Below are 19,036 nucleotides of genomic sequence, written 5' to 3'. Positions count from 1 at the left end.
GTTTGAGCCCAGTGCAGAGCCTGCTTCGGATCTTCTGTCTCCCTCTCTGTCTGCCCCCTCCCTCTCTCAAAAATAAGCATTTAAAAAAATGATAACTTTACAGGATGTGTGACAGATTTAAACATGGAGGAGGTCTGATAAAAAATGAAGTAAATGTACCTTTTTTCAGGTTTAGGGAATGGAGTGAATGTCGGTGCTATTAACTGATAGAAAAAAACAGGAAGAGGAGAAGAAAGGAACAGGTATAGAGTTGGAGGTAATGTTTACGTTTGAGGAAGGAAAAATTTTAATTTAAAACATGTTGAGTTTGAATTATCCATAGAGCATCCCATATAAATAGTTCTATAAATGATCTTACATTATATAAATAAAGTTGAGAAGAGACGTTTGAGGGGCAGAAGCTAATTTGGGGTTTATTGGTATAAATAGTGATTGCAGCCCTTAAAGAATGTAAGCTGTACATTAGGAGTGTGCTTGATTTTGTGATTTCAGAGATGATGTAGCTCTGAGAGACTACCATCTCCAGAAAGTGACCATGATCTTGGGTGACTAAGACTAGACTAGAAGTGAATGTCACCAGAAACGAAGAAGGCTAGAAGAGAGGTCAGACTCCTGGACTTGGAATTGTGGCAAGGAATGGACAGAGGAAAACTGTAAGAAGTTATATTTGAGAAATCAAATGTCTTTACACCACCTCTCTCCTATGATCTTGTTTAATTTTTTAGTTTATTTATTTTGAGAGAGAGAGAGAGTTCAAGCAGGAGAGGGGCAGAGAAAGAGTTAGTGATAGAACCCCAGGCAGGCTCCGGGACAGTGTGCGGAGTCCAGAGTCTAACTAGGGGCTTGAGGGTGGGTCTTGAATTCACAAGCCAGGATATCATGACCTGAGCTGAAATCAGTAGTCCCTCGGCCAACCGACTGAGCCACCCAGGTGCCCCCCATCTTGTTTAATTTAAACCCAAACTGATCTCTCTCATTTGATTCTCTCATTTGATGACTCTTATGTGCAAAGACTTATGTGTTAAGGCAGGAAGATTTGCTAATCTCTTTCAGCATATTGAAGATATCTTACTTTTAGTTTTCAGGGCCACAGATTAGAGATTGTCAACATGGAACATAGCTGTCTGCCTAACTGCCATGTATTTAAAGATTACATGTCTTTTCCCTATGCGTTTTCATTTTTATATATTTTTTTAATTTATGCAATCTCTATATAATATATATTATATATATAATATATAATATATATAAATTTTTTACGTGGGCTCCACACCCAACGTGGGGCTTGAATTCACAACCCTAAGAGTCATGTGCTCCACCAATGAACCAGCCAGACATCCCTACAATATTTTTCAAATATTGCTTCTGATCCTATCTTAAACCTTTTTAGTCTGTCCTATGTTTCTAACCATATCCTCCATATTTTTCATCTTCTGAACTCTCTGAGCTATATGCTAGATAAATTATGTTCTGACCTATCTTTCACTTCTTAAATTATTCGTCTGGTAATACCTACTTTCCTAATAAACCTTTTATTCAGTTTTGATTGAATTTAAATTTTGGTTATATATTTCAGATCTAGGATTTCTATTTGGTTCTTTAATAATCTGTCACATTTCTTATTCCCTATACATCTTCAAGTATAACCTTTAAGTGTTCAGTATATTATTAGATTATGTCTGCTAATCAAAATGTTTGAGGTATACTTCTGTGTTCTGTTTTTTTTCTGCTGGCTCTCACTCATGGTGTCATGTTTCCTTGTGTATGCAGTTATCTTTGTTCAAGTTAAGAATGGAAAACTTATTTATATGAATGTTTTTAGCCTTAGGATGAGCTTTCTTACATAGAAGGTCTGCTTTTGGTTCCATCAGGATCTGGAAGCACTACTTGTCAACAACCACTAACAAGTTCAGAGCTGAATTTCCACACAAGGACTTGCCCATTTCCAGTTTACTTTCATCTCAAAGGTATATCTCTTAGGGATCCATTTTTATTAATGCAGAGCTATTCTATAAACTTCTCACTTTGTTATGCTTTGATTTCCTCCCTTATTATCAAAACCATCAAAATAGGGGTTCACACTTTCCAGGATTCTATAGATTCCAGGGAAAAGGTAGTTTTTAAGTTCATTTATCTCCTTGGATTACCCTTAGACATTAATTGTGACCTGATAATATATTAGTGTCTTATTAGCTAATTTTTTTCAGTGGAAGCATTGGTCTACATAATCTATACCATCCTTATGAAAAATAAGTCTCAAGGATATTATTATGTCTCAAAGTTACAACTCTTAGCTTCCTAGAGCATGGGCAATTGACCTCAGGAAGATAGAGAAATAATATGCATTTTTTACCAACTTCAACTAATCAATACTAAATCAACTCTATAATGCTGCAATCAATTAAAACAATCTCTTGGAAGACACATTCTCTGTCATTGACATTGGTATATCTCCCACTTCTGTGTCCCTTATTCTGCTTTAAACACATCTTATTTCCTGCATTTCTTCCTTATTTCTCTCCCTCCAATATGCTTATTTATATATTTATAAATATATATTATGTATTACATAGATACGTATGGCACTGTGCCATAAACTTCAGTATCTTTCTTCCTTTCAAAATATCTGGTGGGGGGGGGTGCCTCGGTGGCTCAGTCAGTTAAGTGTCTGACTCTTGATTTTGGCATAGGTAATGATCTCATGGTTCATGAGATAAGCCCCACGTCAAGGCCTGCATTGGCAACTCAGAACCTGCTTGGGATTCTCTCTCTGCCCCTCCCTGACTCATGCTGCCTCTGTTTCTCTCAAAATAAATAAATAAAAATAAACTTTAAAGTATTTGGGATTTAGGGGTGGCTGGGTGGCTCATTCGGTTAAGCGTCCAACTTCAGCTCAGGTCATGATCTCACAGTTCGTGGGTTCGAGCCCTGCATCAGGCTCTGTGCTGACAACTCAGAGCCTGGAAGCCTGTTTCAGATTTTGTGTTTCCCTCTCTCTCTGCCCCTCTCCCGCTCACGCTCTGTCTCTATCTCTCTCAAAAATAAAATAAACACTAAAAAAACTAATAAAATAAAAAATAAAATATCCTTCAGAAACCTTTTCCACATTTCATTTATCAGTTGTTTCACTGATGGATATGTAGGATTGACTCCTATTCTTGGTATTGATTCCCAAGATGAACATTCTTATAAATATCATTTGTGAAGCTGTGAAAGAAATTTTCTGGCTTATACCTCTTAAACTTATAACATTGTGTGTCAACTATACTTCAATTAAAAATGAAAGAATTTTCTGTCTTATTTACCCGAAGTAGAATTCCTGAATCAGAGGGTATATTCATTCTAAATTTCATTAAGTCCTATGAAAATCTCTCAAAGTGGGCTGTACATGTGATTTCCTGTTGTTCCACTTGATATTATGCAAATTTCTCATTTTTACGCATGCAATGGGTGTAAACTAGTGTCTTATTGTAGTATGTTTTTTCACCAACTAATGAGGTCAAGCATCATTTCAAGTTCTTTTCAGACTTAGGTTTCCCTTTTTAAAATTTCTTTTCCCTTTATCCTTTAAAAAATCTTATTGTCTCTCGACTTTCTGATTTTTGCTTATCTGCAACAATTATTTGAATAATCTGAATATTAATCCTTCTCAGGTAAACTGCTGCAAGTAGCTTCTACCTTTTATCTTGCCTATGCTGTCCTCTAGTTCTGAGATAGAAATATTTGTCAACTTTCATCTTTATTTTGTACTTTTAAAGCCTTGTTTAAGAAATTCAAACTAATAGTATGGTCATAAATATATTTTTACCTAGATTTATTACATTTTCTCAATTAAAATACTTTAAATTCACCTCTTAGATCCATATAAAGTTTATTCTTATATGGCATGAGATCAGGATTTTCTTTATATAGTGACCCAATTTTCCCAATAACATTTTCTAAGTAATAGGACTTGCTCCTACCTCCTAGTGATTTTAACACCTCCCCTACTACAACCAAGTTCTCTTAATCAAACTCAACATGGCCAAAAATAAATAATCCAGTTAAGAATTAGCAGAAGACATGAACAGACATTTCTCCAAATAAGACAAATAGCTAAGACACATGAAAAGATGGTCAACATGACTCATCATCTGGGAAATACAAGTCAAAACTGCAATGAGATACTACCTCCCATCTGTCAGAATGGCTAAAATAACAACTCAGGAAACAATAAAAGTTGGCAAGGATAGAGAGAAAAGGGAACCCTCTTACAATGTTGGTGGGAACATGACCTGGTACAGCTACTCTAGAAAATAGTGTGAGGGTTCCTCAGAAAATTAAAGATAGAACTACCCTATAACTCAGCAATTGCACTGCTAGGTATTTATCCAAAGGATACAAAACTACTGATCCAAAGGAGCACATACACCCCAATGTTTATAGCAGCACTATGAACAATAGCCAAATTATGGAAAGAGCCCAAATGTCCATTGACTTATGAATGGATAAAGAAAATGTGCAATATTACACAACTATCAAAAGAATAAAATCTTGCCATTTGCAAAGATGTGGATGGAGCTAGAGTGTATTATGCTAAGCAAAATAAGTCAGTCACAGAAAGAAAAATACTATGATTTCACTCACATGTGGAATTTAAGAAAAACTGATGAACATAGGGGAAGGGAAGGAAAAATAAGATAAAAACAGAGAGGGAGGCAAACCATAAAAGACTCTTAAATATAGAGAACAAACTGATGAAGGTTGCTGGAGGGGAGGTGGGTGAGGATAAGGGCTAAATGGGCAATGGGCATTAAGGAGGCCACTTGTTGGGATGAGTAGTGGGTAACAACATGTAAGTGATGAATTACTAAATTCTACTCCTGAAACCAATATTACAGTATATGTTAACTAACTTGAATTTAAATAAAAAATCTTGGAATTAAAAAAAAGAGACCAAGTTCTCATATAAAAGGATCTGACCCTGGATTATATTCTCTTCTACTCTATCTGGTAGTCTACAAATTTGTTCCCACATTATTCAAATAGGTTATTCTGTTCTTATCTATTCTTATTAGTGTGTAAGAAGCATAAGATTTACTTTTTATGAGTCTGAGGGATTAAGAGGGCCCAAACATTGTTTTTCAAGATTTTACTGCTTAAATATCTATTTATATGAAATTCTCACAACTAGTAAATACCTATTGCAACACAAAATAAGTAAAAATTTAATGAAGGAAAGAAAAAAATTCCTAAGGAAATTGGTATTTGTTTCACCCATTTCACAATGTCAAATTCCATTTTATTAGACCATCTAGTCTATACTATCTAATTTTAAGAGAGAAATTTCAAAAATGTAAGGTACACTAGCTCTATATCCACATTGCTTTATAGCTATGAAAATCTCTACCTATAATCTTCCATTAAATTGTCTACCTATATTAGAGACATAATCTGTAATACCATGAGATATCTATAAACCATAAATACAGACGCATTCCTTCTTTGTGGATATCTGAGAGAGACCACAAAGTATGTAAGATTTTTTATATTTACTCTTACAAATCAATAGAAAAGCGAACCTCATTCATTTCTTTAACAGTTTGAATTTTCATTTCAATTTCTTAAGAAGTTTCTATCTGTACTCTTCTGAAGGAGAGTTATTATCCTACCCAGGATGATACCATGACCTACATTCTAGTTAAATCATAAACTATAAAAAATAAATTTAAACTAGCAAACATGGTATTTAAGAAAACAAAACAGTGACATCAAGGCCCACAGCATTATAAGGCTCCTTCCCCACAACAGCTTAACAAGAACAACAAAGGAAACTTACTTAAGAAATCAATAATTTTCAATGTGGTCACTTTTATTTTGTCATAAAGTGAATTCTTGAAAAACGCTACAAAAAGCAAGCAAATAAGGTATTCTAGGTACTGAATATGGAGGAGTATCATTTTTTAAACTTTATGATGAAACTTTTCAAAGTGAATAGTGCAATCAAATCCAATATGCTTCCACCCAGATCCAACAGCACTTTTTATTTTTTCTTTATGATTTAATGTAATGTCTAGTAGTCAATCACATATATAGGGGCATTCACTCTTAATACATCAGTTTGTACCTCCAAATAATTAGTAACATTATCTTGCAAAATAACACCATTATCAAAACAAAAAATTACTAATAACTCTGTTAATATAATATTTATGACCAAATAAGTGTAAAAAAACAGAAAACACAGATTATATTTCCATTTCATTATGACCACTAATAAAGATTTTCAAAGCAACTATAAGGAGAGCGCAAGAAGTGATAGTGCATGCAACTATAGTACAGCCTAATATTCATTATAGACTGGCAAAAAGTATTCACAGATTGTCAAGAATAACAAAAGATTCAAAGTTTAAAGTAATTTTATTGAATGTTGAATCCAAAGCTATTCCTAAAGTTCTCATTTCCCCCTATATTCCTACCAGTGTCAGGGACTGGAAGGCTGGGGATAATTGGCTTCAGAAATTTAAACTCATTGGTCCCCGAGTCTCCCGTCAGACACACCTCATACTGGTAGCTCTGCGACAAGGTCCCCGTGCCGCTGACGTCCACCAGGTGGCCCGGAAAGTGGCCCTCGGGCCCCGAGCAGCGACCCGCAGACGCCGCCCGGCTCCGCCTGCACAGCCGCACCGCCACGAACACCAGCACCGAGAACAGGAAGAGCGACGACACGGACGCCAAGGCGACGACCAAGTAGACGGTGAGCGGGTCGGCCCGCGCCTCGGCCGCCGCCACCTCCGGGAGCGGCAGGTAGGGCTGCGAGAAGCCGTCCACCAGCAGCACGTGCAGCGTGACGCTGGCCGAGCGCGGCGGCTCGCCATTGTCCTTGACCAGCACCACCAGCCTGTGCTTGACGGCGTCGCGCTCGCTCAGCAGCCGGGCCGTGCGCACCTCGCCGTTGTGCGCCCACACGCCGAACAGCCCGGGCTCCGTGGCCTTGAGCAGCTGGTACGACAGCCAGGCGTTCTGGCCCGAGTCGCCGTCCACCGCCACCACCTTGGTCACCAGGTAGCCCGCCTCGGCCGCCCTGGGCACCAGCTCGGTGCAGGGCGCAGAGCCGTTCTGCGGCGGGTACAGCACGAAGGGCGCGTTGTCGTTGTCGTCCAGCACCAGCACGCGCACCCGCGCCTGGCTGCTGAGCGCGGGCGAGCCGCGGTCGGCCGCGCGCACGCCGAACTCGAACGCCTGCAGCGCCTCGTAATCCAGGGACCTGAGCGCGAACAGCTGCCCGTTGTCCGCGTTGATGGACACCAGGGAGGCCAGGGGCAGCTGCGGGTCCGCGGGCGGCAGCAGCGAGTAGGTGACCTGGGCGTTGGCGCCCGAGTCCCTGTCCGTGGCGCTCACGCTGCCGATGTGCAGGGCGGGGCTGTTGTTCTCGCGGACGCGCAGGGTGTAGGTGGTTTGGCTGAAGGCGGGGGCGTTGTCGTTGACGTCGGAGACCGTCACGGTTATGTTGTGCTGCGTTTTCAGCCTGGGGGTCCCCAAGTCGGTGACGGTGATGGTGATGTTGTACTCAGATCTTGTCTCTCTGTCCAGTGCTTTTTCCGAAACTAGAGTGAAAAAGTTCTTGAAGGTTGGTTTCAGAAAAAAAGGGAGCTCGTCTTGAATAGAGCAAACCATCCTCCCATTGTCCCCAGCGTCTTGGTCTCGGACGCTGAAAAGAGCAACCAGAGTCTCTGAGGCGTTCTCTGGAACTGTCTTTGTAAATGATGAGATGGTCACTTCTGGTGGATTATCATTTATATCCACTACTTTAACCAGAAGACTGCATTCTTCTGAAAGACCCCCACCATCTGTTGCCTGAATATTTATAGTGTAGAACTGTATTACTTCAAAATCCAGGCATGATCTCAAGTGAACCTCCCCAGATATTGGATTGATTTCAAATGTTTTACGAATATCTTCTGATGCATGCAAAAATGTGTATGATATTTTCCCATAATTTCCTGAATCCATATCCTTAGCAGAAATGGTGATAATCCAGGAGCCAGCAGGTGTGTCCTCCAGGACATGTACTTCATAGAGCCTCTGAGCAAACTCAGGGGCATTGTCATTGATGTCCAAGACCTTGATGAGAACCAAAGTTGTTCCAGTCCTGGGTGGAGATCCACCATCCAGTGCTATGAGTGTTAATGTGAGCTCAGGCTCCTCCTCATGATCTAATGCTCTGTCCAGGACCAGTTCTGGGTATATCTTTCCATCACCACTGTCTCGAATTTTAATGTAGAAATGAGAATTAGGGCTAAGTGTGTAGTTTTGGAGACTGTTGGTTCCTACATCCAAATCTTGGGCACTCTCCATTAGGAATGTGGTTCCACTACTGGTACTTTCTGATATTTTAGTAAGTATTTCCTTGTCCAGAAACATAGGGGAGTGATCATTTATGTCTTTGACATGCAGCTCACCCCGAAAAAACTCTAAAGGATTTTCCAATACCATCTGAAAGTGTAGCACACACGGCTCGGTGAAGCCACAGAGCTCTTCTCGGTCCAGTTTCTCATTTAGGAGCAAATCCCCCGTCAGTAAATCAAGTTGTAAGTGCTTTTCATTATCATCAGACACTACCCGGGCCTCCCGTGAGGACAGCTCCTCCACCCCAAGCCCTAGATCCCTTGCAAGATTTGCCACAAAAGAACCAACTTCTGTTTCCTCTGCCACTGAATATCGCACCGATTCAGGACCCGCCTGAGATAATCCCAGCAAAACAAAGAGAATCAGGACTTGCCTTTTCTGCAGAGCGAGCACCCCTTTGATCTCCATGGCTCCTTCCAGCAACCTCTTTTGTAGAAAAATTTAAGTTCAGCCCTAATTTTGGAAGCTGAAGCTGAATTTTAAAAAATAAGATCCCCCCCCCCCCCGAGAGTATATAGTCCTCCAGCAGCTTTAGTAGATGAAGCTCCTTTACTCCCTCTCTTCTCAGTGGGTTGGATGTTCTCTGTTCCCTGAATAATGGAGCCCACAGTGTTGTCCATGCACTGATTTCATCTTATCCTACAGCGCCACCATGTGTTTCCATGAATTTTTAAAAAAATTTTGTTTTCTTTCAACAAATTAATTCATGAATACCTCTGGAGTATTTTAAAGCAAATCCCAGACATCATATATCTTTACCTCTAAATACTTCACCAAGTATCTCTAATAGATAAAGGCTTTAAAATATAAATACGATACCACTATTAAAACCAGCAAATTTAGCAATAATTCCTTGATATACTTTATACTCAGTCTGTGTTTGGTATTCCTCATTTTTCTCCAAAATGTTTTTTACTGTTGGTTTGTTTGAATCACGATCCAAACAAAGTCTATACAGGGCATTTAATTAGTGCTGTTTTGAATGCTGACAAGAAGACTCTATTAAAATGTCTTGAACTGAAGGGAGGTTGGGAAGAAAGATGTCCTGAATTGAAGAAATAATATTTTATTTAGGCCATTTCTTGAGAATTTCAAATATATTATCTCCTTTACTCTTGTAAATACTTTTGAATTCAGTTAACTATAGTTAGTAATGTCATTACCTTTTTCTCACATATTTTAAAAATATACATGTGGGGGCACCTGGGTGGCTCAGTCAGTTAAGCCTCCAGCTCTTGATTTCAGCTCAGGTCATGATCTCACCGTTTGCAGGATCCAGCCCCCACATTGGGCTCTGCACTGACAGTGTAGAGCCTTCTCAGGATTCTTCCTCTCCCTCTCTCTCTGCCCCTCCCCTGCCTGTGCTCTGTTTCTCTTTCTAAAAATAAATAAATAAACATTTTAAAAAATTTAATTTGCATGTAAGAATGTGGAATAAATAAAATAGATTTAGTCCTTGTCTTTATGGAGTTCACTGGCTGAAAATTTGGCAGACACATTATTAAAATATTTCACAATGTATTCATAGGTAAAGAGTAATAAAGAAATACCTAGAAGTGCCATCTTGTACCTAGGAGGCAGCATAGCATATGAACATAGATTCTGGAACCAAAATATTTACATTTGAATCCTACTTCTACCATTCAATATCTTCAGTCTTAGACAAGTAATGTACCTCTGTTTCCTTACCTGTAAAATAGGGGTGATAATGGTATTTACCTCCTAGGATTATTATAGTAGGAATCAAATGAATTAATATTTACAAAATTGCTAGTAAGTGCTAGTTAAGTACCTACTAAAAAATAAAATCTAGCCCAGATTTTTGAACATCAGTGAAAGCTTTCCTAAGGTAGTAAACTATAAGTTGTGATCTGAAGTAGCTAGCCAGGAGAAGGAGTGTTTCCGGCAGACCTTTTGAAGAACAGAAAGAAGTTAAATATGCCCTGAACTTTAAACCATAGAAGGGGATAATTTAAAAATGAGACTGGGGGGAGCACTGGGTGTTGTATGTAAGCGATGAATCATGGGAATCTACCCCCCAACCCCCGCAAACCAAGAGCACACTGTATACACTGTTTGTTAGCTTGATAATAAATTATATTTAAAATATAAAGGAAACTGATACTAAATGTTTTTGTTCCCCCAAATTCACATGTTTAAACCTAATCCCCAGTATGATGTTATTTGGAGAGGTAAGGCCATTGGGAGGTGATTTGGTCATTAGGTTGGAGCTCTCATGGGTGGGATTAGTGACCTTATAAAAGAGATCCTAGAGAGCTCCCTTGTGAGGACACAGCAAGAAGAGAACCACTAGGAAGTGGACTCACCAGACATAGAATCTGCTTACACCCTGACCTTGGACTTCCCAGCCTCCATAACTGTGAGAAATAAATGTTTGTTGTTTTTAAAAAAAGGGGGGGAGACTGGCGGGGGTGGGGGGAGTGGGGTGAGGACACAAGTTATTATATAGGATATAGCATGAATTTAAAATTTTATCCTATGGAAAATTATAACACAATGTAGAGTTTTAAACATTTGATTAACATGATTGCATCTGCATTTTTGAAAAATCAGTTTGAAGGAAGTATAGAGAATCAATTTCAGGAGGAATGGCTGAAATCAGAGACACCAGTTAGGAGATGGTGGCAGCCTGTTTAAAAGTAATGCTGGTGTGGATGGAGAGAAGAGGGATGCTTAGAAAGATACTTAGGATCTGGTCACTGATAGGTTGCATGTGGAGAAAAAAAAGGAAAGAATCAAGGATGATTAACACACTTCCGGACTTGGCAACTGGGTGGTTAGTTGTGTCATTCCCTAAGACAGAGAACACTGAAGAACAAAAAAGACTGAAGTGGAAAAAGCTGAAGTCAATTTTGTACATGCTGATACTAACATGAATGCCTTTGGGAGATATGTGTAAGTGTTCGCACATGCATGTCCCTATGTGGAGCTGTATGTAATTATATATAGAATATAAACTGGGGTAGATATGGACTTTGGGTTTCACCAGCATGTATATGGTGATTGAAACCATGAGAATTCTAAGATAATCAAGCAAAAGTATGTCAGGTAACAACAGAAGAGGCAAAAGTCTGAAAAAAACACCTTCATTAGAGGAGAGGGGAAATAAAGTATCTTTTAAAAGACAAAGACAGCTCAGAGTTGAGAATCATGAAACCAAAAGCAAATAGCATTTCAAGGATATGAGGAAGACCAATGGTAGCAAATGCTTCAGTAAACTCAAGAAAAATGAATGTTGAAATGATTCCTTGGATTAAGAAGATGGTCATTGTGGAGGATTCTAATAGATGTCTGCCAAAACCTGTTCCCTTTATAGAACAGGGAACCTGTTCCCTGTACCCAGGCACATTGGCTATTCATAGTTGCCAGTCCTAGTCTCCCTTGTGGTTAGGCATGGCCAATTGAATTAAGTTCTCACTAACATTGTGAATAGAATTTTGGTTTGCCACTCCTAGGTCTAGAATAGAAGACATCTGGATGTGTTTCCTCCCTCCCAGCCAACTAGAACCTAGATGTGGCAGTGACTCAGCTACAGTCATGCAGATTATGACATTGCAGTAGGAAATGTAGGAGCAATTACTTGGAACAAAGGACTGTAATGAGCAAAGCTGCCTCATATACCTAGTCATTTACACTTGAACTGTTTTAAGGAGATACACACTTTTACAAGCCACTATGTAATTGTACTGCTTTGTTCAGCAATATAACCTTAACTAACTTGTACAGAAATCTTCAATCACTTTTACAGTAGCAGTTTAGAATGGTCACAATGAAAATCAGATTGCACTTGGTTGAAAAGAGAGAAGGATAAGGAAGTAAAGATGACAATCCTTTCAAATTTAGCTCCAAAGAAAAAAATTGATAGTCTCTGGAGGAGTCTTGAGACTCAGTGGGGTTTTTTTTTAAACCTAGGGAAATTTGAACTTATTTAAAATGCTGATTTGTAGTATTCAATAGAGAGGGAGAAAAGAGAAGACTTAATCAAAGTGAAGCCCTTAGAAGGTGGTTAAAGATAGGATCCAGAAAACAAATGAAGGGATTGGACTTGGGTAGAAGGTCATTACAAGTACCGATGCTATCCAGTGTGTAGGTTTGGGGCCAGAAATTTAAGAGAATTCCTATCTGATAGATTCTATTTTCTTGGTAAGGTATTAAGCAAGTTATCTGCTGAAAGGGTTGGGTAAGTAAGTAGTAGAGTGAGAAATTTAAAGTAAGATAACTAGGTTTGAAGTAGTTATTATGAAGAATAGAAGAGAAAACTGATTAGGAAAATATAAAATGATTTCTTGGTCTTGAAAGCCCAATTAAGTTTAGATGTGATAAAATTAGTGTGATAGTAGTAATAATTCTCTAACTTTCCACTTAGAGAGTGCAGCATCCCTGACGTGACAGAAGCGGAAGGAGACAATTATATTCATCTGGAGTGGATTTTCATCAGGTGGTTTTTGTGAAGGAAAATTGAACAAGGGAATAGAGAATATGGGCATGAGGATGATTAGAAGCGGTAGACCAGGGAATCAGCTGAACAGGAGAGAAATTAGAACATGAAGGGAGTTAATATATAGTAAAAGCATCATGGAATAAAGATTCTAATAAGGTAAAGACAAGATGTGACAGGAATAGCAGAATGAGAGGGTTAAAGACATAGTGGATTATATTCTCAGAGAGATATCTGAAATTTTTATTTCATATAAAGAACCAATTTGGGGTGGTGGAAAAGTACAGCACATGGCCAGGGCATAAGGATTGAGCCAGAGGAGAGGTGAATATCTAGGGATTGAAAAGCCATGTTGTTTGATTAACCAGTGGACCTGGGAGTGGTAGCAGGACCTGAGGTAGAAAGGAGATGAGCAGAACAAAGTGTTTGTAAGCTAAAATGTCTTTATGTCCTTTCTCATAGTGAATCCCAATGTAAATTTTTACTTGATTTTTATTGGTAACGATTTTCAGGGAAATCATCTCTGGGAGGCTGGGCCATCTCTCACATCTCCGTTTTGTAAGTGACCTTTTCCCCAGTGGACAATGTATAGTCCTTTGATATAAAATTGGCTGATGCAGTTTGAATTCTATGCATTGGCTTAAATTTAACTATAAATGAGTTATTTGATGCATCAGAACAAAATTTGTTTTTAGTTATACCTTTGAAGAGAATTGGTTGGTTGCTTTTATCTGGGCATCTGAGCTCCTGAAGGCCTGGCCACTCTCCATTAGAGTCAGGAAACACATAGTTCTTTTTATAAATACACAAGTCCCAAGTCCTCCCGTTCAGATTTCTGGAAAAACTTGAAGCAAGAAAACCTAGTCTTTTTTTCTGCTCTTGGAACACATTAGATTTTCTGCCTGAGCTATTTGAAATTTTTTAATTTACATTTATTTATTTTTGAGAGAAAGAATGAGACAGAGGATGAGCAGAGGAGGGGCAGAGAGAGGAGACGCAGAATCTGAAGCAGGCTTCAGGCTCTGAACAAGCATTCGGCACAGAGTCTGATGTGGGGCTCAAACCCGTGAACTGTGAGATCATGACCTGAGCCTAAGTCAGACACTTAACCGACTAAGCCACCCAAGCGACCCGTGCCTGAGCTATTTGAACTGCATTTTCCCCCTCCCATATTATAGATGACAGAAGGCCCATCTAACTTGGGACACAGGCTGCTAGAACCACTCTCACCACTGCTATTAATAGTATTATTGACATATCACTTACATACCAGAGAGTTTTCCCATTTAAAGTGTACAGTGGAATGGTTTTTAGTATATTTCCAGAGTTGTGCAATTATCACCACAGTCTAATCTCAGAACACCATGCCCTAAAAAGAAACCTGTTACCCTTTAGCCATTCTCCATCCTATACCCTCCCTCCAGCTGTAGGCAACCACTAATCTGCTTTCTGTCCCTATAGATTTGCCTGTTCATAACATATCATACGAATGGGATCATACAATATAGGATATTTTTAAAGTTTATTTATTTATGAGAGAAGGCACAATTTGGGGAGAGGAAGAGAGAGAAGGAGAGAGAATCCCAAGCAGGTTCCATGTTGTCAGCACAGAGCCCAATGTGGGGCTCAAAAACAATGAGATCACGACTTGAGCTAAAGTCAGACACTTAACCAACTGAGCCACCCAGGTACCCCAAGAGAGGAGGTAATCTTAATACTTTACTTTGATTTATATATTTTTTTATGAATATTTGTTCTCTATGTAAAGCAGCTTTCATTTAGGGGAGGAAAGAACTTGCTCCTAGTTCCACTTCTAAAAATAGGAAATTAGAATTTAATTGGCCTGCAGAAGAAACTTCTGTTCCCTCCCGTTTGTCTTGAATTCAAAGCATTATGAATCAGTTCATGCAGTTCAGAAGAACTGGTAGTGAAATTGTAGCTTTCAGAAAGTGTGAACATTATTTTGGATATGCTAGAGCAAGAGATTCTGCTTCCTGACATTAACTAATACCTAGCCCTGCTAATTGATAAGATAAAGTTTTTAAATTTATTAAAGAGGCAGTTTCTGGCACTGATTCTAGAGGTACTAGAGGTAACAGAACAATCATTTTCCTCACCCTCACCCATTTCATCCTTTCTGTGCCTACTCTCTCTCTCACACACACACTTCCTTTCCTCAATAGCCTCACTCATTTTGTTTCTCTACACTTTCCTTCCACAATGTATAGACTTTGGGCTTATTGATGAGATTCACTGGCAAACTCTTGCCCCAACAATGGAAGCTTTCTCTTCTGTAATGTAGTCACATTACTAAAGCCAAGAGTGGTTTGTTGGTACCTGTGCTGCATTAGACAAAACTTTCTCTTACAATGTGTTCGAAAAAAAAAATGTTTTGAATTAGAACCTTAAAGGATTATCGTTTGATATTTCTCAATGCTCTCCAAATACTTACATATATCTCTGAAAAAAGTGGTTTTCACACTTTGGATTACAGTCCATTATTAGTAGAGTCATGAAATCACTTTAGTGGATCATAAACATGCTTGAAAGTTAATGAGAATGGAATAATATGGGCAATTTCAGACTTCATAAAAAATCTAATAATTATTTACAAAACATTTCTTTCTATTATGTTTGTATATTACATAATATATACAACATAACTTTTCTGTTGGCTGTCATTTTACGTTTAGAAATTAGTACCCAGGAGCACTGGCTGGCTCAGTCGGTAAAGTGTGCAACTCTTCATCTTGAGTCATGAGTTCAAGCCCCACGTTAGGTGTAGAGAGGACTTAAAAATGAATTAAAAAAAAAGAAATTGGTGCCCAGTGTGTGTGTGTGTGTGTGTGTGTGTGTGTGTGATTCTGGGAGGATACAGAAAGCAAAAATTATAAATATTAGCACACAGTCCACTTTATGCTATACAAATAATTATTCAGATGGATTCAAGTGGATTGTATCATAGCTTTGTAATATCAACAAGAAATCTGGAAAATTATAACTTCATATTCCAAGACTCTCTGGGTAGCCACAATATTGATATGCTTTCAAAATCACTCTCCAGGATGCATGAAGAAGAGATGCTAAAAATTTGGCTCTGGCCCTTTCTAACAAGGTGATTACACTTACAATTCTATTAAGGACATGATTTTTCAGATGTATTTTAAGCAGCAATAAACATTTTTAAATGTTAATATAAATGCAGTGAATTTAAGGAAACAAAAATTACATTTCTGAATAGTAACCATTACTACACCGCAAGAAAAAAAATGCAAGAAAGAATGAAGAAATACTTGCACACTTGAAATACTCTGAAAATGGTCTGCTTTATTTTACCATAAGCATAATTGTGGGTGAAAGTTCAAAATTCAACTGGAGAGAGGGTCATGGACAAAAAGTGATTTGGTTATAACCTAAGGACGCAAACTCATTACACATTAAGACGCCTTGGATTACAAAATAAATTACCATCTCATTACAATCACAAAGATAAACATTCTCTTAAAAGTAAAAATGGGTAGAATTTGTGACAGTAAAAATGTACACTGAATACAATTTAAAATACACACAAACTAGGGGAAATAGCATTGATTTGGAAGGGGCAACAAAAAGTGTCATATGTGGAATATAAAAGCTACTTATGTCACTATATATTGAACCCAAAGCTATTGCCGAAGGTAGGATTTTCTTCCGTTTCTTTCCCAGAGCACTGGGGTGGGAGGTTCGGGATAATCGGCTTCAAGAACTTGAATTCATTGGTTCCAGATCCTCCCCGCAGACACACCTCATATTGGTAGCTCTGCGACAGCGTCCCCGCGCCGCTGACGTCCACCAGGTGGCCCGGAAAGTGGCCCTCGGGCCCCGAGCAGCGACCCGCAGACGCCGCCCGGCTCCGCCTGCACAGCCGCACCGCCACGAACACCAGCACCGAGAACAGGAAGAGCGACGACACGGACGCCAAGGCGACGACCAAGTAGACGGTGAGCGGGTCGGCCCGCGCCTCGGCCGCCGCCACCTCCGGGAGCGGCAGGTAGGGCTGCGAGAAGCCGTCCACCAGCAGCACGTGCAGCGTGACGCTGGCCGAGCGCGGCGGCTCGCCATTGTCCTTGACCAGCACCACCAGCCTGTGCTTGACGGCGTCGCGCTCGCTCAGCAGCCGGGCCGTGCGCACCTCGCCGTTGTGCGCCCACACGCCGAACAGCCCGGGCTCCGTGGCCTTGAGCAGCTGGTACGACAGCCAGGCGTTCTGGCCCGAGTCGCCGTCCACCGCCACCACCTTGGTCACCAGGTAGCCCGCCTCGGCCGCCCTGGGCACCAGCTCGGTGCAGGGCGCAGAGCCGTTCTGCGGCGGGTACAGCACGAAGGGCGCGTTGTCGTTGTCGTCCAGCACCAGCACGCGCACCCGCGCCTGGCTGCTGAGCGCGGGCGAGCCGCGGTCGGCCGCGCGCACGCCGAACTCGAACGCCTGCAGCGCCTCGTAATCCAGGGACCTGAGCGCGAACAGCTGCCCGTTGTCCGCGTTGATGGACACCAGGGAGGCCAGGGGCAGCTGCGGGTCCGCGGGCGGCAGCAGCGAGTAGGTGACCTGGGCGTTGGCGCCCGAGTCCCTGTCCGTGGCGCTCACGCTGCCGATGTGCAGGGCGGGGCTGTTGTTCTCGCGGACGCGCAGGGTGTAGGTGGTTTGGCTGAAGGCGGGGGCGTTGTCGTTGACGTCGGAGACCGTCACGGTTATGTTGTGCTGCGTTTTCAGCCTGGGGGTCCCTAAGTCGGTGACGGTGATGGTGATGTTGTACTCGGCCTGGCTCTCTCTATCCAGCATTTTCTCCGTTTCCAAAGTGTAATAATTCTCAACTGAAGATTTTAGCCTGAAAGGGAGGTCTTCTGGGATAGAACAAATCATCCTCCCATTGTCCCCAGAGTCTCTGTCTCGGATGCTAAAAACCATAACCACAGTCTCAGGCGAATTTTCTGGGATTGGACTGGTAATTGACGATATGGCTATTTCAGGAGCATTGTCATTCACATCCATCACCTGAATTCTGACTGTTGATTTTCCAAAGAGACCTCCCCCATCTGTAGCTTGAATGATTACTGAATATGATTCAATTGTTTCAAAATCCATGGATGCTGTTAAACTGACTTCTCCAGACTTTTGATTAATTTCAAATGTCTTGCGAATATCTTCTGAGGCATGGGAGAAAGAATATGATATTTCTCCATTTTTTCCTGAGTCTAAATCCCAAGCTGAGACGCTGACAATGAGTGAGCCTAATATGCTATTCTCTGGAATCTTCACCTCATAAAATGGTTGCTCAAACTCGGGGGAGTTGTCATTAATGTCCACAACCACCACCCGGACAGTTGCAGTCCCAGACCTAGGTGGAGACCCACCATCCAGAGCAGTAAGGATGAAACTGAGCTCCGACTGCTCTTCATAATCCAGTGCCTTGTCCAGAACCAACTCTGGGTATTTCCTATTGTCCGGATTGACTCGCATTTTAATGTGGAAATGAGAGTTGGGGCTTATTATGTAGTTCTTCAGAGCATTGATTCCTACATCTAAATCCTTCGCACTTTCTAGTAAGAACACAGCACCAACAGGACTATTCTCTGGGATTTCTAGGAGCATTTCTTTTTCTAAGAATATGGGAGAGTGGTCATTTATGTCCGTGACCTGGAGCTCAATGCGTAAAAACTGCAAAGGGTTTTTCATTAATACCTGGAAATGCAGCACACAAGGCTCAGTGGAGCCACAGAGCTCCTCCCGGTCTAGCGATTCGCTTAAGAGCAAATCCCCGGTGTTTTTGTCCAGCTGTAAACGGTTTCTGTTATCATTAGAGACCACCTGAGCCCCCCTTGAGAACAGCTCACCCACTTCTACTCCCAGGTCCTTTGCCAAGTTGCCTACAAAGCTCCCACTCTGCATTTCCTCTGCCACAGAAAAGCGCCCAGACTCGGAACCCGCCTGAGATATTCCTAGCAAAACAAAGAGAAGCAGGACTTGCCTTATCTGCAGAGTGTCTGCTCTTCCGTTCTCCATAGCTCCTTTCCTGAAAGCTTCCTGCAGAATCGCTTCAGCTACCCTTCACAGTTCTGGGAAATGTGACTCTGATAATGTCCGTCGAATCTTCGGAGGCCTAAGGATTTTAACCCCGTTGAATAGCTTGTAGTTCGCCCTTTGAAGGTGTG

At 40.8% G+C, this 19,036-nt stretch overlaps 2 protein-coding genes across 2 annotated transcripts; both read right to left on the bottom strand.

Annotated features, from left to right (window-relative positions):
* Window positions 1–6,380: 6,380 nt before the first annotated feature.
* Window positions 6,381–9,588, bottom strand: LOC125175618 (protocadherin beta-14). The gene has a single exon (XM_047876360.1). It carries the CDS (start codon window positions 8,794–8,796, stop codon window positions 6,400–6,402), a length of 2,397 nt encoding a protein of 798 aa, XP_047732316.1. The 5' UTR covers window positions 8,797–9,588; the 3' UTR covers window positions 6,381–6,399.
* A 6,566-nt stretch (window positions 9,589–16,154) lies between these two features.
* LOC125170843 (protocadherin beta-11) lies at window positions 16,155–18,887 on the bottom strand. The gene has a single exon (XM_047867705.1). The coding sequence runs from the start codon at window positions 18,885–18,887 to the stop codon at window positions 16,494–16,496; it is 2,394 nt and encodes a 797-aa protein (XP_047723661.1). The 3' UTR covers window positions 16,155–16,493.
* Between the last annotated feature and the right edge of the window lie 149 nt (window positions 18,888–19,036).

The sequence above is a fragment of the Prionailurus viverrinus genome, chromosome A1 (genome assembly GCF_022837055.1).
Source record: "Prionailurus viverrinus isolate Anna chromosome A1, UM_Priviv_1.0, whole genome shotgun sequence".
NCBI lineage: Eukaryota > Metazoa > Chordata > Mammalia > Carnivora > Felidae > Prionailurus > Prionailurus viverrinus.
Note: the sequence above shows the minus strand (reverse complement) of the source record. Positions and strands in the feature narration are given on the sequence as shown.